Here is a 26027-nt window from a genome sequence, read left to right on the forward strand (position 1 = left end):
GGCTGCAGGCATACAGATAATTTAAAAACCTATCTTCAAGTGTTTCTACATGTTAATAACATTTCTGGTTAGTTCTACAATCAAGTTTTAATTCTCAATCTACCAACTGAAACACATGCCAAGAATTACATAGAAAGAAATCATGTAGTTCAAAGTTAGCCAGGCTGACAGTAAACCCTGTACTAGCAGTTTTAGTGCAATAGTCTTTATTTTGCAATGGGGAGTTTTGAGGCTGGGGGGTTTCTTTAAGGGTGACTGGCAGCCACCTGTATCTTTTTGAAACTACAGAGGTGCTGAAAACAGCCTGAAGTGTGGTTCAAATCAAAGCCCAGTTCAAACTGTCTTTTCTTAATAGACCAAGATTCACGTGTCCTGTCTCACATTCTCAAAGCATCTTACTACCCTATATATGGTAGTATATGGTATATATGGTGCTCTTATATATGTCACAACCTGCATATGTTAAAATTATTAAGGTGAATGACAGGAACAGAATCTGGCCTTATGAAATGAAAGACATTAAATTAGGACCTGCTAATTCAGATCCATCCTTTCTGGAATTGAGGAGCACATTGCCCCAAGATTTTGCAAAGTGCAAATACCAGCTCACTCCATTTTGGTATCTCTGTTCATCAGCCAAAGAGCCTCCCATGACCACAGTTCTCACCACATTTCAGCACCCTTCTTGAAAAAGGTAAATGGGCTTGGTAAGACACAGGGACAAGTCAAAAGAAAATAAAATAGAAGCCAGGTTTATTCATAGCAAATGGTAAAATTTTTGATGAAAAGGCTTACAGTGTTATCTTGTAAATAAACGTAAGTGCTAAGTATTCTCAGCTCACCGGACTAGGCAAGAGCTTGTCAGCAACAGAGAAAATACCAGGTGAATGATTGCAACAGAGCAAACTCCTACAGCACCTTAGACATTCAGTAAGAACACTGTTCACCACTGAAGTTTAGTTAAATATGCACAATTTTATTTATTGAAGAGATTAGGACAAAAACATTAAACCAAATACATGACAAAGCACCAGAGGCAGTAAAACCCCACCATGCACATCACCAATCTTTCCTCCTATAAGGTACTTATAAAATAAAAAAAAGTCCTTCTTGACACAGCACCATCTTCAGAGTGTAAAAACATTACTCCTTTATATTCTTAGTTACCAAAATAGAACCAAGGCAGGTCAGCTGCAGCTAGCTTTGTCTCTTGATAAAGAACTGTGAAACATCCTCTTGAGAGTGGGACCATAACTTTCCTGCAAGGCAGGCAAATAGCATCCATACGTCAAATGCCAAGTAGCTGTACGCACATGCCACATACTATAATTAAGCACAAATTCAAGTAACATTTACATACTACAGAGTCCACATGTACCTACCCAAAAAACATGACCACTTCACAAAACGTATACAGGCAGTAATATCAGAACAACTGAGGTACTGGAAACACAAATATTTATGCCAAGAGATTTCAGTATCATACAGCAATATAAAAGCAGTAATAAAAACATTTGCCAGTCTAAATCAAATAAAGCTATCTAGGAAAAAAAAAAAAAAAAAGAAGAAGCTAAATAAAAAGTTATTTAGGGACAGAAATACCTGAACAGAAAAGAAGTGTGTTAACTACAGCATGTAACATGTCATCCCAAGTCAACCCGTAATTGAAGTACTGGCTTAATACATCACTACTGTGACATTTTCTTCAATAAATAGAATAAGTCTTGACAATACAAAAGGTGCATATTACTGTGTATGTTTCAAGAGGAATATCTGTAATATAAATGTTCAGCTTATCAATACCCTCTTATTTCTTAGTCTGGACATAAACAAAAATGAAAATCAAACAATTCTTTTCCCAAGTTTAAAAGAATTCAAAGAAAAAACCCACAATACTCTTCCTCAATAATAAAGAGCCCTCTATTTACACATGGGCTAGTCAGTAAAGAAGAGATTCGTTCTCAGATGAAGACACCATTAAGGGCTTTCTGCCCTCTCTAGTCATATACGTGCAGCATGGCAGATATGGAAGCCAGTATCTCATATCTTAAAAAAAAAAAAAATTATACAGTTTTCTTCTTTTCTTTTTTTTCTCCCCTACTATAGCTGTAATGCATCTGAAAGTTCCGAGTTATAATAGCTTCCTGCAACAAACCATTTGACACAAAACAGAACAGCCTGTTAAATGACAGTTACTTCCCCTTAAGGGAACAAAGCATTAAAATGTCATTTCCTGACAAGAATATTAAGTAGTTTATTTAGAAGAAATGACTTGAAAATCGCTATCAAGAGACATGAACTGAAATTTTGCTTTTTTTTAGCACCCACTTTTCATGTCCGTCTTTGTGCACCTAATTTTTTTCTTGTATTAATCCCATTAATTATTAGACATCTGATTAAAAAAGTAAGCCAATTGTATTTTCCCTGAATAATGGCTGAAGTTAAATATCTAACAGTGCGATGCCAAGATGTGAGCTGAGGCAAAAAAGTTTCTATTTGTTGTGAGTTACCACTGTTTTTAATGGAACAGAAACAGGAGTGATACAGCTGCACCAGAATTGGCATGTGCAGTCTCCTTGGCTCCAAGAAGGTGAGAAGCTACAATTGCTCCATGCTGCCTTTTCTCCTCCAAATCAATCTAACCTGATAGCAAGCTCCCCCCGCCCCCCCAATCTGTCCCCATGCTACATTTGTTATATTAGCTCCTTGTGGAGGTTCCTTCTCAATCCGAGGACCTCTGAGTGTCTTTTGCTACCAAGCTAGGCTGATGCAGGATGTGACTGAACGCGGTCAGGAAGGGCTCCTTCATGTGTCCATCTCCAGGTTGTGTACCTTCTGAACACCAGTCTTTGTGCTCAGTTAAAGAATGGGTCCAAGTCTTCTTCCATGTTGACATCAGGCACCAGCTGATCTGATACTTCCTTAGCACCATATCCTGAATTCGATACATTAAAATCTGTAGAAAACCATGGATGGTCCAGAATTTCCTGGGAAGTCAGCCTTTCTGATGGCTCTCGACGCAGTATGCTACGTATGAGGCATTTTGCCTTGGGGGATAGAGTTTCTGGAATGTTAAACTGCCCACGACGGATCTTGCTGAAGAGGGAACTAGGCTCAATGTCATGGAAAGGATAGCGTCCAACTAGCATGGTATAAAGCATGACACCTAGACTCCATACGTCCGCTGCTTTGCCAGAGTAGCTGCCATTTGTGTTCAAGATCTCTGGACTCACATAGGCTGGGCATCCATGCTTATCAGAAAGAGAGTCATCATTTCCTCTTAAAATATAAGCATCTTCTAGGCTTTCCAATTTCACTCTAGTCCTGCAGGGGGGGGAAACAAAACAAAACACTATCAAGGTAAGCAAACATCAAATACAAATTCTGGCTGTTGCAATTACATGGTTATAATAATATTCATACTCTACAGAATTTGACAACTGCAGAAGTGCACAGTTTAAAATCCCACTCACATCATTTGTTACAGGCAAATTGATATTGTCCCTTCCATACTGGTTAGAGATATAAGACACATATAGGGAATACTGCCACACATAACAGCTACAAGATTTCAAATACAGCCATGTCCAGTAAGCTCATTAATAAATTTATCTCTTAAAAAGACAAAAGAAACTGCCATGTTCATACTTTTGGTTAATTTTACACAGACATGATTTCCAAAAGGGGACATAAACCTCAAGACCTTTTCTGAGCTGGATGCACTCTAACCCACCCATGTAGGATTCATGCTCAAATACAAACCCAGTCCTTACTACACAAGGTTATTTTGACACCTTCACACTGGCAAAGTCACTCCGTACTTCCACAAGGTTTAGCAGTAATAAAATGGTCACACTGACCTTAAATGTTCCCTCTGACCAACCAACATGTTCCTTTACCCCAGCAATTTTAAGAGAAATTAAGAAAGAGCATTCTTAACAGATTTCAGTCTTCCCAAATAGACTTTTGGGCAAAGGGAGATCAGGTGAGCTGAAGGCCAAGATTAAGAGCAAGCTTATCTACCCAGCTGAGCCAGAGGAGCTCCTCGCTCTGGAATGAGCAGAGAAGCTGGCAAAGGACTTGCTGAGATGACAGCGATGCCTTACCTAGATTGCAAACTCCTGCTGCCTGCAAAGCACTGTGAACTTGTCATTGTGTTGCAGTAATTATCTCTGCAAGAGAATTTTCTTCCCTTATGGATATCACACAGGAGCAGAAAAAAATGATGCAGAGCTGCTTGTCATAGCACTATACGAACATAACCGGTTTTCCCTTCCTCAGTGCTAGGCTTTGTATCTATATTTAAAAATCTGTCCCTGTTAGAGGCATCCAAAGGATTACCAAGTACCCTTTAGACTATTTCCCAGCAAAAGATGGCTTTGAGAACAGAGTGACTACAAGGTAACAGGGCTTGTCCAGTACCCTGGGATGGCAGAGTGACATAGCAATAGCACAGACTTTCCTCTCAATTTGGGGTCATAACTCAACTTTGGGTATTGCTTCCCTCATCCCTCAACCCCACAGGTCTGTTACAATCACTCTTAGCCCAGTGTCAATGGCCCTGCTCCCATACCACAGACATTCACAGGCAGGGACTGGACTTCATCCCAGAAGGCAGAACTTGTGTCTCCTTGACTAAAGCACGTAATTTAACAGGCATTAAAATAGACAAGGAGAGCCTTGTTTCTTAAATGTTTACTGAAGACAACACTGATTGAGCTTGAGCTGTGAAAGACATCTGGGCCAGCTTTGGCTTAGACTTAGTTCCAGGGCAGTTCAGCCCTATCGTTTTTGAACCCACAGAAGAGCATTTTACTCCATGGAGTGCTCCAGAGCAACTGTGCCATAAACTTTCATGACACTTGGACCTTTTCAACAGCTGAATACGTTTACTAGCAGAGGTGAAAGCCCCTCTGGCAACACGCCCCAAATGAGGAAGTCATAAATACAGAATTCCGACTACCTGGCTCCCAAGCACAGTGTGTCAGGGCAGCTCCTTCTCTCTTGAAACAGGCCAGTGTTTGCTCCTCCAGCTCGGTGCTGATGGGCTTTGCTCAACACACCTGCTTCCTCACTAATAACCACTGCCATCCTAACAAAACTTCTGGCCATGGACAACCCCCTCATTAGCACTCAAACAATACTTTATAGCAGCAAGTGCCACACAGGAAGTGGGCTGCAAGGAAAAACTTAACTACAATTACCAATACCACAGAAATTTCCCTCTGTACACAAAGCAGAGGGTCCACAACAGGAGACTGATTTGAGGAGAGTCCTTTCATAGAGCTCAGCTTTGACACATTCCCACACCTGCACAGTGCAGGAAGAGAAGCAAGGAGAAACGCCCCGAGGAAAAAAACATGCCAGAGAGGGCACACAACAGAGAAGAGGAAATGAAAGGGAAGGCAGGGACATGAGTTGTGGTTCCATTTGCATTGCCCACCTCAGTTTTTCCATAGAAAAGCATGTGCAGCAATAAAACAGTGGGGCCAGATACTCAAACATGCATTAAGTCACTGAAGTGCCAGACAGGAAAGCATCGACTCACTCCTGCTAACTAACAGAAGCAGAACACACACACACACACAGGGAGTGGGGCAGAGCAGGCTATTTATAAACAACTTCTAGGAGGGAACTCACCCCCCCCCCCCCACACACACACTTGCCTGCCATCCCAGTGTCAACAACATAGGGAAATGTTGTTTACTTTCCTATCCTATTTTACATTTCTGGTAGTTGCCAAAAACCTTAGAAAAACAGTCCAATAAGAAGCTTTTATATTACATAAAATTACTGGAATCCTCTAATCTCTCATTTCCTACAACGGACACAGTACAAAACCACAGAGAACAGACTGCAAGGTGTGTCAAAAATTCGGGTTTTTTTTCCAAGAGAAGAAAAAATGTCTTGATAATAAAACAGAAGCAGCATACAAAAGCCATATGTCCATCTTGCTTTCCTTGCAAGGTGCTGCAGCCATCACACAAAACAGTGGGTTTTGTTTAAGCGAGCAAATGGAACAACAGCTGGCCCTTATCTGCCTGTTCCTCTGTAAGCTGTGGGCAAATGAAAACACTGAACCCAGGTTTTTCATCCTGCTGAGCTGACAGGCTTTGAGGAAACAAAAGGTCCCAAATTAAACAAAAACATGAGCTTCAGTCCTCTTCCTCCTGGTCAGCCCCAAAGGCTCAGGCAGGAACTCCCTTGTGTGCCAGTGGTGTAATGGCTCCGCTGCGCGCAGGCAGCGCTCCCGCAGCACCAGGCGTGCTGCACCCTGGCAGACTGCATCCCCTGAGCACACACTGCCAGCTGCAGGGCCCCACTGTGGCTTTCTCCTCTCCCAGTTACACCCTGGCACAACTCGGGTGTTCCTGGTTTCACTTGTAAAGGCCGGTGTCTCTGCAGCAGGTGACAACCCAGGGTTTCCATCCGTAGAGCAAGGAGAGCACAGGAGGACAGGGCTGTCAGACTGGGCTCAGCTGGCAACAGAAAGAGCTCGCAGGGTGGTTCTGCCAGCACCCCTCACCATCAGTGCCAGACCCAGTGCAGCCTGTTTTCAGTGACAGAGGATTTCACCCACCTCAGCCTCACAGACGGAACGCAGCCTGTGCAGTGCTACCACTGGGTACTGCGCAGGTGTACACAGCAACTCTCACTCCCCTTTTTACAGTCACTTCACGTCTTTCCAGGCAATCAAAAGGAGCAGCCAGGCTCAGAAGCTGCTATTTCCCAGTGCACAGGACCCCATCTCTGCAAGAAACAGCTTCCAGCTCTGCTGGTCTTCCTTCACCCCGCATTTCAAGCATTGGCTAAAAGAGCTTTGTTTTCTGTAATCCAGTGAGGGTTTGGGGTTTTTTTTGGGAGGGGACAGCAGGCAGGGAGTATGGAGGAGAATAGGAAAAAGGGCAGTCAAAGTCTAAATACAGAGAAATGCAGAGATATGCTGAATGAGAAGCAATCTCTCTCCCACGCGCCTCTCTCAGAAAGCACTGAAATCAAATACCCAGGAAAAGAAATAAAAGCCAACAACAACCAGACCCTGAAAACTACAGTTCGATTCTGAGAATACAGAACCTCCACAGAAAAGGGTGGGGAGTGCATCCAACTGAAAATTAACTGGAAAACCCAAAATCTGATGTTTGTTAAGGCAAAGGACAGAAAATTCTGAACGTAAAGGTGTGAAATCACAATCAACTTTGAAGTGCTTCCCATCACAGATAAGCAAAAGGACAAACAAAAATAGTTCTCTAAACCTAAAGGATCCCCACAAGAGAATAAAGTTTTCCAAAAGCGCCAGCATTTGAGCTTGACAAACAGTTGCAACAAAATTAATTCCCGAAGTTCAAATGTAAGCTACTGCCACAGCCGGATGAGAATCACTTTGTACACATACTGTAGGGCAATAAAGACTTTTGCCAATGCTTATGTAATTGCAATACATAATTTCAAGTTTTAATGCAGAACCCGAATAAGCACTTGGAAAAAGTGCATTATGCATCTATCAGATCATTGATAAAACACTACATTAGTTTAATACATTAAAAAAAAATACAACCCTGAATCATGGCTATTTAAAAAGGGGAAGCTATTCTGCCCATGAATGCTTTCCCATTACTGGTGAATGAAACCACAGAAGTGCAATCAGAGGGCAGCAGCAGCACTCGGACGGGAAATGCGTCTTTGTCCCCATAGAAACCGTCAGGGAAACCCATGAAAAACAATACCACTCTGAGTTTCTTATCAATATGCCATTCATTACTTGACTGCATTCAGACTTTGCTCTTCAGTAATGTAGCAAAACATAATCAATTAAATGTCTTCCAGAAGATTCTCCAATGCAACCTTCTGAGTTAGAACTCACCTCAGCCTTTGTTGCACATCCCACACTTTCTTCCAACAGATTCTCATTATTCTTCCCTGCAGAGCTTTGGGACTACCCACAGATTGCTATCCTGCTTTCTGACACTGAAACCAGGCTGTAAGAATCCAATATTCACACTTGCTCTCCAAAAGCAAAGACTTTCTATACCAAAATCAGTGGAATTATTGAGAGCTTTGAGAAGGGAGAAAAAAACAATAAAGCAGGGATAACAACTGATAGAAGAAAAGATCTTCACTGCAGTGAATAAGCAGTCAGTAGTGAAGGAGCCTGCACCTGGTATCAATGAAAGCAGTTGCTTCTAGTCTGTCTCCAAAGCCATCTGTATGAGAAATAATGCCTGAACAACAGCTGAGCCAACCTTCCCATTTTGGGATCACTAACTGCAGACCAGACCCACAATTTTTGCACACCAACACTCCCCATATGACAGCCAAATCAGCTGCTATGGACATTCCAGATACACCATCCAACTGTTGCTTGGGCTGGGTCAAATTAGAAGATCCAGATTTACAGATTCTATGCAGCAGACTCTGGAGATCAGGAAACAAACATCATTGCCATCTGAACCGCCATTTTTTAAATACAATTGCAGGCAAATAAAAAATGGCAGTTTCTAAAGGTGCTTCTCAATATTGTTCCAACAGTAATAATCAAAAAGCACCCAAGCAATGTTATCCCACATATCAGTATTACTCTGACTGAGGCAAGGAAAGCCCTTCCCTAGGTAGAGGTACGCAAGCCATTGATTGCCCAGTGGACCAGGGATTGCTCCAAGGTGGCCAATAGTTTACAGGTCATTTAATCGAGGTCAGTTGCTCACATCCGATCATAAAGATGAGAAGAGCATACATGCAATCAGTCAAGGAGGCAAAGGAGGCAAAATAAATAAATAAATAAATAAATAAAAGGGGATCTCAACATTAGAAGCAATTATCTTTTGCTAATCGACTCTTTTTTTTTTTTTTTAAGACTAAGGGAATCTCTCCTAAATAATGCAGAAGTAGGCTGCCAACAGGGAGCCAGAGAGACAGGGAAGGCAGTAATGAAACCCCAGGCAGATGATTTGCAGCTTTGGTGCAAAGACTCATTCTGAACTCACAACTAACCCAATCTCCTTGGGGGCAGAGAGGCACACAAGAGCAGGGGGAAATGTTACACCATCAATTTAAGTCCAGCTCCTTTCACCAACAGATCCCTTTCCAGTTTGTAACAGCACAGAGCATGGGGGTTCACCACACAACATCCTACAACTTCAGGGAAGAAAAAAGCAAACTCTTCGCAAAGGCTGTTAGTCAGTCTCTTGCATAATGAAACAGGCTCAAGGATATGTTTCAAAAGACAACTGGGACTTGCAGGCAGCACAGGTTTACAGGATGAACCTTGCTCCTAAAGGAAGATTCCTTCACTGGTACTTCCGCACAATAAGGAAGCCTCTAAAAATTACATCTCCCCCACCCTTCCTCTGCAGGGATGCGAACAACACAGGCAGCTCTGCCTGTGCCCCCCTGACGTGCAGTACCCAGCAACTTAAGAGCTTTTAACTTGTTTTAAGCTGGTCTGGCTTTTTTTTCCCCTACAGAATCCCACTTAAAAATGCTCTCACTCACCTCCAGGAAGGTCTGGTGTCCCAAAAACCTCAACTTTACAACACTCAAATAAGGTTTGCTAGGAAGAGCCTGTCCTGTATGCCATATACTGTGTTTCTTCCATGCCCTTATTGCCTAAGGACAAAACACATTCCCCAGAGAGTTGGTAGGTAGTGATGCATGTGTTGGGGTGCAGGCTGTGAAATCGAATGCAGACCCTTCCACAGAGGATCTCGGTTACAATACCCTGAACAATCCATTTTTTTATATATGAATCTGGCTCAGGGCAGCTACTTCACCACCTCAGTTTTATCTTGTTAGATCACATTGAAGAGCAGAATTTTAAAAGGCTGTGCCATCAACTGTATGCTGTGTTCCCTATCTTTTCTAGGTCTTTTGATACAATGCATGATGAAGTTCCACAGGGAAAGAAGACCACAATTTTATTTTTTTAACATAACTGCATGTTGTGAAAACAGCCCTGCACTTTCTGAGCCTCTGATGGGTGCTCAACATCTCTAAGGCTGAGCCACACCATTATTTCACAACCTTACTGAAAACCTTTTGTTTAGATGTCTGCAATTATGTCTCCAAAGCAATACACATCTAGCAAAAAAGCAGGTGCTCAAGACTAAATATGCCCCAGGTTGGCTCCTGTTTACAATCTTCACCTTTCCTCTCCCTCCCAAGCCTGAAGTAATCTCCCAGTGTGATAATAAAGACAATTAAAGAGAAGGCATCAGAAGAATTTCCCTGACAATCCACTGCAGCTGTGGCTAATTGGGCTCCTGCATCTCTTTCTCACCACCAGCACAGACATCTACAGATACCCTCATCTCCACTCATAATTCAACATGCACCATTTTGCAGCAAGGATGGAGGCTTTCAAGTCTTCAAAAGAACCAGCTGTTGAACTGAATTTGAGATATGCTAAGACACATTTACCCCAGGGACTACAAAGCACCTTTCATCCGAGCAATCAATCCCATGATGGGCATCAGAGGAGAGGAACCACCCATGACAGCCAACACATACCACAGCATCCTGCCTGAACAGGGAGAGTGAAGAAGACAAGGTCCTACTATGAACCACAGATAGTCCAGGGGTAAATCTGCAAACTCCAGCACTGGGTACAACAGCAAAGGTTCTCATTAAAAGGCCTTGAGCTGACTCAAGGTCCATTTGAACCCCCATCATCAACCCAGGGCCAGACAGCAGCCAAATCTTCCCTGGCTTCTGCATTACTTTATAACCTCTGGCACAACAATTAACCTGTATTATTATCTATGCCCTCAGGGGTAGATTTATGCACCTCGCAGGGAGGGTGTGACATTCACCACCTGCACACAGCCTCCCTCTTCCCTTCCACTGGGAAGAGCACCAAAAGCAAAACAAATTCAGGGTTGCTCCCAAGAACATGGTGAGAGAACACGAGCTTAGTAACCAAACCACATAAAGGCAGAGGGGGCACAAATCCTTCTCTGAAAAACAGTTGTGCAACCTCTTAATCTTCTAACCCAACCCTCACAGCAGATTTGCCATCCATTGAGAAATTCACCTTCCTCCCATATTCTAAGAATAATAATTTCTGGTTTGAAATCTGACCTGCGATTCTTCACTATTGAAGAACTTGTGCTCTTTGGCCCTGCGACCCCGTTCAGGGTAGTGCAAAGTGCTTAAAGGACAAAACAGATGAAGACTGTTTTTATTTCTAAATCTTTGGGTATTTGAAGAGCACTCCCATTTTGTTTGATTTTCTTCCACGTTAGGCCTCTCTTTCTAGGACTTAAATGTTCTCCGTGGAATTGCAAGGGTAACAGCAAATTCTAACACATTGATGAAAAAGCTGCTGACCACATCTCAATTAGACAAATGCTGGGGAGAAATTGAAAGGTCTACATGCAAGAAGGTTAGTCTATGTATTTGTATTTTTTTGTGGTATCAGGTTTATATCATGAGGATTGCAAACAACTAGGTCATGTTAAAACATCATCCACTCAAAGCTGAGAAATTAAAGAGGAAAAAATATTATAAGAGCATGAAGTAAATATGTTATGCTACAATAGGCTTCCCAAATTATTGTATTGTACTGGCTGCATTCCCCTGGCATCGAGAAAGAAGTGTCAAATCTTGTTTATTTTTATTGAATCCCACCTGCCTCATGTTTACTCAAAGAATAGAGCAAAGTTTTAATATCTAAATACCAAAATTATTTTAATTTTCAACAAGTATGATGAATGTACAAGGTCTTTAAGCTTCAAATATTGCGACAGATAATATTTTAATATAATTAAAGGCTTAAAAACACACTAAAGAAATTAGCAATTCCCTGACAGCTGAAATGCTCTTGTATTAAGCAAACCATTGAAACAACCAACACAGAAATGCTTCATTTAATTCTGAGATCTTTCAGATGGCTTTTTCTCAAAGCATCTGCTATGTGATGAACTGCTTTATTAGCTATATGCTGTGTACAGAACTATTTTTAGCACAACCCAAAAAAACCTGCCTGTTCTGCCACATTATGGGACAACAGTTAGGAGAAGGGCACAGTAGCTCTGCCCAAGGGCCTTCTATGAGGACAGGCTCTACATGGAAAATGGCAAATACCATGCCATGAACACAGATAAAATACTCAAAAGCAAGAGCCTCACAACATCAACACCAACCTGGCTTAATACCCAGGACAAAAAAATATTTAACAACATGGATGGAAGCAGAAAATATACAGGAACACATTTTATCATAGGTCATCCAATGTTTTGGATTCAAGTTTCACTCTGAAGTGTAAGGACACAGTTTTTCAAGTGTTCAAGTATCTTAGAGGTACTTTAGAAAGTCTGTTGAGACTCAGCATGGCAAGTCAGTGCTGTTTTCCATATTTTCAGTGTCCTGCACTCATTTAACACATGTGCTGCAGCTTGCTAACCCAGTCTTACAAGACATTTCCAGCCATACTGTTATGTCTTAGAACTTCTGCTTCATTGAAATCAGCTGCAGGTTTATGGAGTTTAACTCTGAAATTGTGATACTACAAGACTGGCTATTTCACCTATTGTTTACAAGGAGATCCACAGACACAGGCCCCCCCTAAAAACCACAACTGCTCTACCTTCTGTACAAAATGAAAAACCCATGCAGCAACAGCATACATAATTTTTGTGGAATGCAATTTACCCTATCTTCAAACTTCCTAGAGTCCAGGATTTAAAGGAACTATAAATTACCTTGAAACACAGACAAACTGTTTCTGTTTGTTTCCACAGGTCAATTCTTAGTTTCATTGTAGGTGCTGATGTATCTACACACATGCAAGAGTGTAAGACATGATCAGAGTCTGTCATGAATTTAGCACATTAAGGAAACACCTCCAGTACAGCTAGGACCCCTACAAAATGCTCAGTGCTACCTGCCTACAATACTTGATTCCACCTTCTTACCTCCCCATTCATTAGAAACATCCCAAGGCACTGTGATTTGCAACATCCAAATAACACACATTTTTAGTGGGGACATCAAGTTGAAGCAAAGAGCAGTCATGATGCTGCTAAATCAGGAGCCTAAATCTTTGTAAATTCCAGCTGCGATTTAGATGAAGGGAATGGGGCAGAAAAGAGTTTCAACACTGTACGCACCCACTTGTAAAACTTCAGCAGCTCTCTTTTTCTACTGAACTACCAAGATCTCATTAGAATCAATGAAAGAAGATGTACTAAGAATTGTTTTAAGATTGATTTTCTTTTTTAAACAAATGGAAATACTTCCATGTAACCTTCACATTTCCTCTGGCTCCTCCAGTCTGGCAGCTCTCAGCTAACAGCAGACAAGCATCTTACTAAAAAAAAAAAATAAAAATAAAAGCACCAAGTTTTCCATTAATGTGCTGCCTGTATGCTGGATTTGCCATCATTTCTTCTACCAAAATTAAAGTCATGAGAGTCTCCAAGAAGAGGAAGTTCCAAAGCAGTAGCTACTTAAAATGAACTGCAGAAAAACAGCCTTGAAGAAACAGAACTACTAAGAAAGAGCTCCACTGAAGAGCCGGTGACATACAGCAGCAGAGTTCACACACATTTCTCAAAACACCATTTTTATCTCTTCCCTCCCTCTCTGGTTCATTATGAGCACCCAAGAGCAAGTGTTGGTGCAGCACACATCTGCCAGGCACTGCTGGCAGCAGCTCCTCAAGGACTGCTCAGCACACAGGCATCCTCAGCAGCAGCCCCAGGCACACGGGAGCTCAGAGGGCTGCAAGCAACACACCAGCACCTCTGTGAACTCAGGAGGACCAGGAAGATTTTTCATTTCTAAATATAGCAGCAGATTGAAAGTGATGACTGATTACAGAATGATGATCAGAGGATGTGAAAAAAGGCAGTCACTGCTGTTCTATTTCTATCTCACATTATTTCATCTATGTTTATTTAGCAGAGAAAGGATTACAATACCTTCCTACTTACAAACCAACATAACATCCAGAAGAAAACCACATTATCATTATCTTAAAAATAACCAGCAAGTCCTATTTGACCTTTAAAGTGAATTATTGTATAATTAGAAGACAATTTTGTTACTCAAAACAGAGTAACAGTGTCATTTTGCAGACAACAGCTAAGTTAAAAACATTCATAAAAGCCAACACTGCTATTACAGTACACACCACTTTTCTTGGGTGGCTGAAGGAATTGGCGCTGTGCCTCCTATGTTGCATTCAGTTCCTGGTAAGCAGCAGGGTAGGAGTTCAGCAGCATTCAGCACAGGCCTACATCTGCTCCACTGCACTGCTCTGAGCTCATGCTGCCTTCCCTTGCAGGAGCTCTTCCAAGTTCTGTTCTTCGTGCAAAACCACACATGTTTACATATATCCCCAGGAAAAAAAAAATCCACTTCAGTATTAGGATGTTATCAGCTACAACAGAGAACAATCCCTTTCTCAACTATTTTGCACAAGTTTCCTTCTTATCTGCATCAAAGGTTTTACAATGGCGCTTAATTATTAAACTGGGAGTAAAAGTTGTGGAAGTCCAGTTTAAATCTACCTGCTCTGCATTTCTCTATGGATGGACATTAAGCTCGTTTAATTTTAGGCTTTTTTATTTGAAAAAGATCAGGAGGCAATCAGACCATGGGGCTGCAGTAGAAAAATGCTTTGCCAACAATCATCTGAATTGAATTAAGAAGTGAAAATGTGTATTATTTTTCAGTCTGTAAATAGATTAAAGGAGAAGCTTACTTCACAAAACTCAGCTTGCAATAAAATTTTAGTAGAAAATATTTAAACAGGATAGATGGTCGCCTTTATGACATAATTTTTATTTTAAGAGCAGGAACTTTTCTTTTCTGAATGAATTGTGTATTAGTATTTTCTAATTTTTAGATCATCAACCTCCTGAGCCTGTGGAGAACTTAAGAGAATTTGGTCATTGCTTGTAATTCCCCCAAACAGAATTGATACACACTGGTTACTTTTAACAAAGCTTTCCAGAATATCCATTTCACTCTGCAGTAGTTTGAATAAGCTTTCAGACAATTTCTAGTATTTAATTAAAAGGGCAAAACAACCCCCCATCCTCTAATTAAGACAGGAAGAAGCACAAAGGCAGGCTCTGCTCCCATTCAGATATTTGGAGTTTTTTAAATGGTCAACTTCCAAATTAATCACTCTGTGAAAGCTTGACATTATTCTGACAGTATTTATTGCTCTGATACCTTATGTGGAAGTTGCAAATAAATTCATCATTCAAGACAAGGAAGACTGGTAAACCCAAGGAAAGAGATAGGAAATTTCCACAGGTGCAACAGTACAGCTATTACTGCACATCAGAAAAAGCCCTTCAATATACCCAGAGCACCCCGTGCTATTTCTTTCCCTGTCTTCCCATACTCCTTCCTCAAATCATTTACACAAGAGGGTGTATTAGGAGGAGATATTATTTAAAAAACCCCAAACAGTAGTTCCCCAAGTAATACAACAGCTGATACTACAAACAACCACCCCTGGTGCAAGGCAGTATTAGCTTTAGTATGATTAGTGACCACATAATACTCTTACAAGCAGCCTCCAGACCTTTCCAGCATGGAAAGCAAGATGTCCTCAGAACAATCCCACAGAAAACACTTGATTGTTCCTCCTCTTTACACCTCCTCACTGAAACGAGCCGTTGCAGTCCCCAGTCCTCTTTAACATACTGCATCCTCTTTTAACACCAGCAAAGTTTATGGCAGTGCAGCTCTTACACCAGACTCTCTTTGAGAGCTTTCTTGCAGGAGATGTCTCCCCAGTAGGAATGACGAAACTCCTCTAGGTGGAGATACAGAGGCCAAGCACCAATGCAAACAGAGCTCTATACCCAATTTACTCCAAAACCTAAGCCAGAAGGTAAAATGGCAAGTCCATCCCAAGATCAGGTTGCAGAGGAAAATAAAAGAGTACTACAAGCAAATGGTACAGTGACAACAAAGGGTACAATGTCCTGCAACTCCAACTATCTCACCTCAGGCACCCCCAGCTGTAAAGTGAGGGAGACTCTTACCTTTCTTCATCCTTGAAAATAAACTTTCGCAGCTTGAGATCTCGCAGTACCAGTCCACCATCATGGCAGTGTGCAACAGCTGAAGCTATTTGATAGAAGAGTTTGGCTGCTTCCTCTTCTTTAAGCTTCTTGCAGGTACGAACAAATGAATGCATGTCCCCATAGCTCCTTTCAAAGAACACATACGCTTTTGTCTCCCCAAGAATTATTTCAGTAATTTGGTTGATATTTTTATGCGCAGGCAGACAAAAACATGGTGCTAATAACTCCTGGTAGCAGCCAATATCAAACACCTGCAGAAACAATGAAAGTAAAGCCAGGGTTAGTGACATGAAGGACAGTGAAGTCGTGATACATCTGATTCTGCTAACAAAACCATCTCTAAGTACAATTTATGTTGTTGCTGAAAGCTGCACCAGTGTAAACAGGATGTCACAAACTCACGGCACTGAGGACAAGACAAAGCAGACTGCACAAGCCCACACCAGACACACGTAACCTTGACAGGAAAGGCTAGTCTTCAAAACTGGTAGCAAGCATAGTTACATTAGCTAATACCTGATCAAACCTAGAATGCAATCTAAATTAAGCTGTGAAGACCAGAGATGTACAAGGGCAGTGCTCAGAAGGAAGTATGTTTCTTTTCTATTTTCCATCCAAATAAACTCATAAAAAATAGAGCCAGTAGCTTTGCACTGAGAGAAGCTGTCACATTAAATCCACCCTGATACACATGCCTGGCTCTTTTGATTTTATTAACCCATTAAAGCCTTAAGGATTTTCAGGCTTAAAGTATCATCTATTGCTATTCCTATTTACTTCCTGCCTTTCTTTCATCTCTGAGAAACAGCAGAGTCACTTTCACTTTCCAAGTCTCAGTTCCACAATGGCTGTTTATAAGATCAGAAGGACAACCCGGGAAACAGCTCTGTCTGTTGGAGCACAGACAAACACCCATCAAAAGGCAAAGACAAAACCACCCTGAACTCTCTGCATTTCAATCAAGTGCTCCATTAAAAGCAAAGTGTCCCTTTACTACTAAGTATGTTATCACTGATCTTATGAATGAGCTGTAAGAACTAAAAAAGCTGCTGGGAAACCCAAATATAAAAAGTTACTATAATCCAGTGATGACGAATGAATCAGTATTTGAGTCAATTGAGAAAAGACCACATTACAAGAAAATGAAAGGCTTCATTGAGAATAACAGAAGTCAGTCTGCTAAGAGAGACTGTGAGCAAAGTATTGATGGAAGTGATTTTTCTTTTTCAATTATACCTGCTGCAGAGGACTGCAAAACAAGTATTAGCATTTCCACCAGCATAAAAATTCGATTAATATGTAACTTACTCATGAGTGTTTTGTTACTCGGGCAAAAAGAATTTAAGGTAGTCATGTGTCCTTTGAACGAAATATAAAACTGAAGAACTGGTCTAGTTCTCTAACCACTGTTTAAAACTGCAATTGTTTTTTCCTTTCTGTATTCCACCATTTGTCTTCCAATAGTGAGTATTTGTACCTTCTCTGAGAAGCGTATATCTCTCTGCTTTCTCTAAAGCTTTAAAAACCTTTAAAAATTGAGTGAGAATCAATCAGAATTTACCTGAGGCTTCAAAACCTGCATCATTTAATGCTTCAGAGCACAAGCCTTATGAACTCCTTGCACGGAAGAGGACCCAAATCCCAAGAAACTGAGACACCCTGTCCTCAAGGACCTCCTTTTCATCTCACCCCATACCTGCACTGCCTAACCCCAGCACAGGCAAAAACAACCTTAAAGGCAGACTGCCAAACAGACCCAGCACATTTTACGGGGGGAGGATTAGCACCGAGGCATTCTGGTGACATGGTGCACCAGGGAAGCAGAACCGGGGGGGGGGAGGGTGTTGCTAAAATCCCTGGTGTGCAATTCGTTCCAGAGGATAATTCATTGACATTTGGATCTCAAAACTTCTAACTACCACATTATAAGTGAATGGCTCTTCTACAAAGAAGCTGCTATAAAATAAAATTTAAGCAGGAATATTCATGTAGCTCAAACCCTCGTGAAAAAAAAACATGTTTCCAGAATTCTCTCCTAAACCAGACTATCATAATGTAAATTAGTTACGTTTTGTGGTTCTCAGACTATGTTAAATAAGTAGTTCTGGATATGTACCAGTACTGTATTTGAAAGAGGGTAGATAGGAAGCACTATCATACTGCAACGGTGTCAAATACCTTTTATAAAGGGCTCCTTTGTACCCCAGCTTTTAAGATCCCTGGCCTCAATTCAGCAAATGTCCAATAAGCTGCAGTTTGATTTAGGTCTCGCTGAGAATTGGAAGTGAGAAGTTACCATTGTTTGGATGCCACAGAGCCTTGAAGCAAATAACGGCGTCTGTACAGTCAGTGGGTGCAGCCAAATGAATCTTGAGAATCATCAGTATGTGTCTGTTATCCAACCCAATGTTGCTGCAAGCAATCTCTAAGAGCATCTTCAGTAAGAACCAGAGGGCACCTCTCTTTGCCGGAAGGCTACTTGACAAATAGTTGTCATGATACTGCAGGCATTTTAAAGCACACATTCAATTAAGCCGAGTTCAGGACTGACAACTGCATACTCAGAAACTAGCAAGCCAGGCTAAGATCGTATTTTTGGAGCACAGCTAGTAGTGCCTCGCACATATGGAAAAACTGATACTATTCAAATGTCAGGATCAGCTCAAAAACATACAGCTTAAATGGAAGGGAAAAACAACAGCCCAGTCTTCGTGAGCTGCAGTCATACTGTTCATACTGTTATCAAAACAGCACCTTAATCCTGCAAACCAAACAGGAAACAAAGAAGCGCATAGCCCCCGCTTCACCACTTGCTATGCAAGTTCACCTAGAATTTCATGCAGAGCAGCAGTTTTGTGAGATCTGTTTATTTCATGAAAAGATGCCAACGTCCTAGAGTGCAGCACTGTACTACTGCATCGAGCTGGGCTTTCATTCTCGAAATTCTCATGTTCTGTTTCAGTTCAGTAACAAAGCATCCAGTTCAGCATGCAATATGAGTTCTTTGCAAAGCCATGGGCCATTTTTCCCCTAAATAATCACGTGGAGTCAGAGGCTGCCTTAACGTCGGCTTTTATAACTCAATCAGTAAGCATATTTAAATTGCCCTCTGAACTCCAATCTCCACAAATAGCAAGGAGGAGCAATTATTTTCACTTCTCTGCTACAGCCTAGTTCATAACTTTTTATGAATCAAGTACAAGAAAGTATGAAACAGTCAGCAACACTATTATTAATCCCTGGAATTCTAGTAAACTATAATACATCTACTTTTCCATCTAAAAATTTGCCAAATGGCATTAATTACGTGTTTTGGGAATAATACAAACACTGCAGCATGTGCTGCAAGGTTGCAATTTGCTCCGTAGTTACAAAAACTACTATTGGGCACAGCTTCAGTTTGCTGGACGCAAGTCTGTCTCACTACAGACAAAAAGAATCACAATTTGGGAACAAAGGATAATATTCCTTCAGCTCAAAAAGAGAAAAACGCCCCTCCACAGATGTGCACGCACGTGGATTTCTTTTTCCCACAGCTCACCTTTTAATAGTATGAACAAATTGGGAGGAGGCAGAGAAAAGCCGGCAGGCTATAAAGAGTGGGATAGCTATTTTGTCTGCACTTCTGAAAACCGTAGGCGTGCAGGTTTTATTCTTGCTCAGTTGGGCAATGGGGGAGGATGCTATTTGCAAACAACCTCCACCGTGAGGGAACTCAGGCTGATTAATTAGATGTGGTTCTTCTTTCTCTTTAAATCACTTTTAAGACAACGCTGATGGCAATCTGCCCCCACCCCGCTTCTTCATCCTCTTCCATACCCCAAGGCTCAGAATTGGGGGTAGTAAAAATCGAAGAACTCAGCAGGTCCCAACACCTTAAAATTAGCTGGGGATTCCCTACTCCATTTTGAAAAGTGAGAGTGGGGAAGATGAGGCTTTCTCCTGGTCTGAACTCACGTTAAAACCCACTTCAGGAACGGCTCTTTCCAGAACAATATCCCCCTGCCAACAGAAGGCAGACCTGGCTCCGGGCCACCGCTATAACGTGGCCATTGTCTGGAGAGAGGGAAAAGTTACAGGACTCGCCTATCTCTCCTCTCGCCCAGTCTCCCCGCCTTTTGTTTCTCCACCGTTCCATAAATGAGGTACACAGCCGTGCTCGCCCTCCTGCAAGACAAGGGAAACCCAGGCGCGACAGGGGAGAACCCGGGGAGGGGGGAACAAGGAGAGGCATTACCTTGCAAACCAGCTCCTCGCCGCTGTGCAGATGTACGGCTCGGAAAACGTGGTCTCCCTCGAGAGGCTCCAACAATAAGTATTTCCCGATGCAAGAAACGCAATGCGACAAGTTCGGGGTCTCCGGCGGGCTCGGCGAGCCTAGATTCGGGCTAAAACTCTGGCTTGGCTCGATGGACCGTATGGACGAGAGCTCTTCAAAATCCTGGGTTTTATTCCGCGGTCTCCCATATCGTGCTATCGTGATAGGGGTTGACCTTTGTATGTTCATGAGTATGGAGAAGACCAGCCGAGACGCTGCACCGGAGCCCTGGCGTGGAGCGCGGTCCTTCGCCCGTCCAGCTGCGGCTGCCTTTGTGTGGCGGGGGGGGCGGGAGCGGGAGCGCGGCGGCGGCGGGCGACCAGCCTCAGCGCCGCGTCCTGGGCACAGGGAGAGAGCGCTCAGCCCGCGGCCCTTTGTTCCCGCCGCCGGCCGGGCGCGCAGCGGCGCGGAGCAGCGCGGCGGCGGGGCAGCGGCGCCCGGTGCCGGGGAGCCGAGGGGCGGGCGGCGGCGCGGCCGGGGCTGGGCGGCCGCCGCTCCCGCGGGCCGCGTAGCGCGGGCGGCAACAAAAGGTCGGTAACGCGGTGCGCGCAGCGGGACCGTCCTTCCGCTCCCCTACGGCCCGGCAGCGCCGCGCTGCCGCCGCTCGGCTGTAGATGGCGCGGGAGCCTCGCCGCTAGCGCCCGGGGCGCTCCGAGAATGCCCCGCGAAACAGCGAGGGAGCATTTAACTTGGGCCGACAAAGGAGCGGGACCGCGGCGGGAGGCTCGGGGGAGCCGCACCGGCACCACGGGAGCGCGGCGGAGCGCGCACCGCTCCGCGCTGGCGGAAAGGAACGGGCTGTCGTTGTCGCGACAGAACAAAAAAGTGCAACCAGAGAATAGAGAGCGCTCCCCTGCACAGCGGATGGTGAGCGGGGGCTCGCTGCCTTCGCCGCCTTTAATGGAGTTCACGCACAAAGAAAAGAAAAACCGGCGCGGCGAGAAGTGGCCGAGTTCTTACTGCAGCGGCTGGGAGAGCGAAAAGCGAAAGGCCGTAAGGGACTATCAACTGGAATCGCTTTAAAAAAATAAATGCGGAGAGCAAATTTTGTTTCACGGTTGTTTTGGTTTTTTTTCTCTTGGGGATAGGACATGGGGAAGAGAGGGGTAGCCGCGCCGCCCCACTCTACCGAGACACCGTCTCCCCCCGCCGTATCAGTAACTACTTACGTGGCGGGGACGCTGGCTGCCTCCGTGCTCGCTGCCGGCCGCCGCACGCCCGCACGGTGCCCAGCGCGCAGCCCGACTGCCCCGCCGCCGCCGCCCGCCCCGGCCCGGCCCGGCCCGGCCCCGCCCCGGCCCGCCCCGCAGCCTCCCCCCGCGCCTGCCGCGCTCGGGGTAAACAAGGTGAGGTGTCCTTCCGCAGCCCTGCCGAGCCGAGCCGAGCCGAGCCGGGGGCTCGGGGGCGGCCCGCCGCCCCGGGGATGTGCCGGTGTGTGCCGGTGTGTCCACCCACCAGTGTGAGCGGCGCCGTGCCGCGGTGGGATGCTGACCGCGGCTCCCCTGGTGACAGAGCTCCGGCAGGTCCAGCCGCCCCGGCGATTGCCCTTGAGGCTGGGGGCGAGATGCTGGTATTAATTTTAATATCAAATAAAATAATAACAATAATAATGATAGTGGCTTAAGGGCCCCTAAAAGCAGAATCCTTCCTGCTGCCGGGTGCGGGGGTGATGCGGTACCGCATGTGCTGGCCGATTTTTTTTTCTCAATGAAGCAATCGGGTTTTTTTTCCTAGCAGCGCGGGGCCCCGCATTCTTAGGGGAGCGCAGGCGGTTGTACCCTGGTGCTGTCGGGTGGAAAGAGTTCTCTCGTCTCCAGACTTGTCTTAATCAGTCCCAAAATTAAAACGGAGGGGAGGAGGGAGTGCAGGGAAAGGGAAGGCAGGGGGAACACGTAAACCTTTTCACAGAGAAAGCCATGAATGAGGTCGGTCTGTCTCCGCCCAGCGCCACTGCGGGCTGTGGATTTGTTGTTGGGTTTTTTTGTTCTTTTTTTTTTTTTTTTTAATCGGTCCCCTTTTGTTTAAATAACAGGAGTTTTGCTATATATTGAAGTTTGATGAGCAGTTTCCTGAGCTCCTAATGAGCCTGACGTACTCCCTAGTTTTTGTCTGAATGTTGGTGGTGAGTTTCTTCAAAACAACGACAGAAGAAAAGCCAAAACCAAACCTAATACTCACGCCTCTTCCCACATTCCCCTACCGCCCCCAAGAAAGGGGGAAAAAGTATACGAGCCCAAGAGTAAAAAGAGACTAGGTCTGTGAGGAGAGAACAGCTCTGTCCCAGAGCTGCAGCCTTTGCAGGGCAATGCCAGGGGATTGTCTGTGTCTTGAGTGTCCTTTCCTCACATCAGCACAGGGGAGGATCAGAAATGGGAGAAGGGTTCTTTTGGGGTGAACACCTGCAAGTTTGCAAGGGGTAGAAAGAAGTGAATGTGACAATAATGAAATAACCAATGGAGGAGATGCCTGCTTTGAGGCAAAGAGAAATAACCTCTGAGCAGGGCTCCAAAGAGGCTAGGGATGCTGCAGTCAGGGTCTAGCCTTGACAGGGCAGGCTTTGGAAATGGCTCTCCACAGGACTGCACCTGCCTCATGTCTTGTCCTCCACACTAGGAGCTGTAAGTGCCCTGTTTTACAGTTATAAGACAAATACCAGGAGGAAAGGGTTGTCATGATTTTCAATTTGGCAAGGAGAAGATGAGCTTCTGGCAGCAGAGATATGACCTGGTGAATGTCACCTGGGTGGTGAGAAAGGACACAGACCCAGTGATCTGCAGCAACCTGTAGGACAACCTGCAGACTCAGTGTTTGCTGTAACATTTTACAAAAGGTGCTTTTCCTGATTTTCCTCACTTTTTCCCCATCACCTCTGAATACTTTGTAACTTTTCAATACCATTTTTAGAAATGCGATGAGCAGTGCCGGATACTGAATCATTGCAAATAAGGACAAGCCATAAAGTTATGCAATACATTCTCCAGTATCACATCCTGTGATCCAAATCAAACATTCTTTTCTTAGTAGATGGCTTTTTACACAATTTCTCGCTTCCTCTCCCCCTGCATACTCCTTCTGACTATGACAAAGACCTAGGCTCTTGCATCAACCTTTGTTCTGTAAATAAATGTTTTCTGTTTAACTTTCTTAGTTACCCAGCATCAGCTGGAGCCACAGTCCCTAGCAACTCTGGAAAGGCTTCCCAGAGCCTCCAAGCCCAACAAGAGAAAGGAGTGAAAGGAGAAAGGGATGAAAAGTCTAATTCATCTTAAGTCTCTGGTTGGAAACCCCTGATTTTTGTCAGAATTGGGATCTAAATCTGAAGAAGGGATTCAATATTCAAGTTAGGAATTAAGAGATTACAAATGTTGGGTTCTGAATTAAATCTACACTGTAAGGTGTAGAAGGATACATACAGCATCTAATGATGCAGTTACCTATCCATTGGATGAATTTTACTTTTCAGAATATTTTAATTATTTCTAGCCCATTGCTATGGAATCCCTCCCCAAACCCAACGCCTTGTGAACTTTGCTTTTGCTCTCATTTATATCAATGAAGATACTGCTATTTCAGTCCAGTGTTAAAGTAATATGAATGATCAAACCCCTTTATGGGCCTCATAGAGACATAAGGTGTACATAATTCTGTGCCCATTGTTTTAGTCTGTGTCAGTCTGCTAAAGTTGTAGAGGAAGATCAACATACAACATATGAGATGTGAAAAAGAATGAGATCATAAAAGTCAGATCAAAGTCTGAAAACTAAGTTGGCATTGAAGCATTACCTAACTGCGTCCAGTCTCCCATAGCTGTGGTGCTTAACCAAACAAGAGAGATGTGACTTGAAACATATCAGCCAGAATGTCAGGGCTAAAGGGATGCCATTGGCTGGTCCAAGTTTAAATGTCATGTTCCTAACACTTCGAAACTCCCATTTGAAGTAAACTTTGTTGATCATGGCAAATATTGTTTAATTGTATTTTCTCATTCAATTGAATGAGGGAAATTTGCTGAGTACGTATGATAAAACAGTTAGTGAATCAATGGTAGCTACCGAAGAAGTAGCCAGCAGATTGGCATATGACAAAACTATCATATGTCCCCATGATCTTTCTGAAGACACATTAGAATGAAGTTAGTTAGGAAGGGTTCCTTTTAGGACTGCTTACTCACTGGCTTTTGCCCTTTGCACTTCATCATGCTGATCTACTTTGCCTGGAAACTGTCACCAGAAGAGATAATCCAATTAGAAGTTTCTTTATCTTTTAAACAGGTCCTACAATTATCTCTTCTTTGATGATGTTGTCCAGTAGTATAGTGCTGAGTTCCTTCTCTGGAATTCTCTTTCTGTAGGAAATTCAGCTGGAGGAGGGGAAGGGGTGAGAGGGGGAGGCAAGTGTGTGTGTGTGTGTGTATGTGTGATGTTCTCCCTAGAGCACTTTTCCTATTCTTAAGTATCCCAGAACAGTCTATGGAGAAGGCTTTATATTTTCATGCTATGGAAATCATCTACCAAACTCTCCGCTATCCTGCATCCAAGGTTTATCTGCAGGTAAACAGCAAAAACAGGTGTAGAAATTGGAGTTTCCTGTTTCAGGGACTGAGAAAAAAAATTAAATTAAAAGTGTGTAATAAATTTGGCCTTGTGAAAAGTATCTTTTCTGTAACTCTGATTTTCAATCTGTTATATCTTTTAACATCTGCTTTTGCAAGTATGGACTCTGTGTGGACAGGAGCCAACCCTCCCCTCCAAGCCAATAGCAGTCTTTCTTCCATTGATGTCAATGAGCTTAGATCAGAGCACAAGTCTTGTGAGTGATCAAAGACAGTTCTACATTTAAAATACTTCCTTTTCCAGGTCAGTCTGCTCCCTGTCCCTTTACAGAAAATATATTATCAGTGTACAAAGACAAGCTAGAACAAAAAGGATAATAATTTTTGAAGTGGTAAAAGAAAGGCCTTAATTTTATTTTTTTGTTGATTTACAAAGTGCAGAGCTGAGCCTACTGGGAACATAAAACAGCTATTAAGTGCCGAGAACTGTCATAGTAAGAAGACGGTCTTATTTCAGCAAAATTAATCCAAGTAGCTAGCTCAAAATATGCTTGAAAATACCTCCCCATCAGTTGTCAAGGCTGTATCCCCATGCCAATTTGAATATGCTTTTCTGGGTTTTTTTGGTAATTGTTTTTGCATATAGTTTATGCTATAACTCTAGTATGTTAGTAAGGGAGGCTAAGGAAAGTGATAAATCATAGGACAGTAAAGGGACAAGTATTTTCACCATACATCAAAAAGGCAATTCAAAGACATGGAGACAAGCATCTCTTCTTTAAAAAACTCATGATTTTGATTTTTGGTATATGCATCCTTTTTTTTTTTTAATGAGCTACTGTCAAGAGGTATCTTGACAAGAAATGTACCCATTTGCATGAACTGCATGTGTGGGGCTTAAACTGTGTGAAATAAGGATACAATAAAGTATGTAAGGATAAATACCTATGTGCCATATCTGCAATCAGAATCAAGCCTTAGGCTTCATTCTTCACTCAGACAACTAAAAGAAAAGGTGTTGCTGAATAACTCAGTGCAAGATTTACAACTGACTCCAGTGCAATAAAAAAATTAAAAAATAAACACTCTAAAATATAATTTATGTACAGAAGCC

The 26027-nt window shown here is 43.2% G+C and overlaps 1 protein-coding gene across 1 annotated transcript; it reads right to left on the reverse strand.

Annotated features, from left to right (window-relative positions):
- Positions 1 to 2855: 2855 nt before the first annotated feature.
- On the reverse strand, positions 2856 to 20550 carry TRIB2 (tribbles pseudokinase 2). Its single transcript, XM_062488469.1, has 3 exons — positions 20281 to 20550; positions 16002 to 16294; positions 2856 to 3324 (listed from the first exon to the last, which is right to left on the reverse strand). The coding sequence occupies exons 1-3, from the start codon at positions 20548 to 20550 to the stop codon at positions 2856 to 2858; spliced, it is 1032 nt and encodes a 343-aa protein (XP_062344453.1).
- Positions 20551 to 26027: the final 5477 nt, after the last annotated feature.

Source organism: Cinclus cinclus, chromosome 3, assembly GCF_963662255.1.
Source record: "Cinclus cinclus chromosome 3, bCinCin1.1, whole genome shotgun sequence".
Classification (NCBI taxonomy): Eukaryota; Metazoa; Chordata; class Aves; order Passeriformes; family Cinclidae; genus Cinclus; species Cinclus cinclus.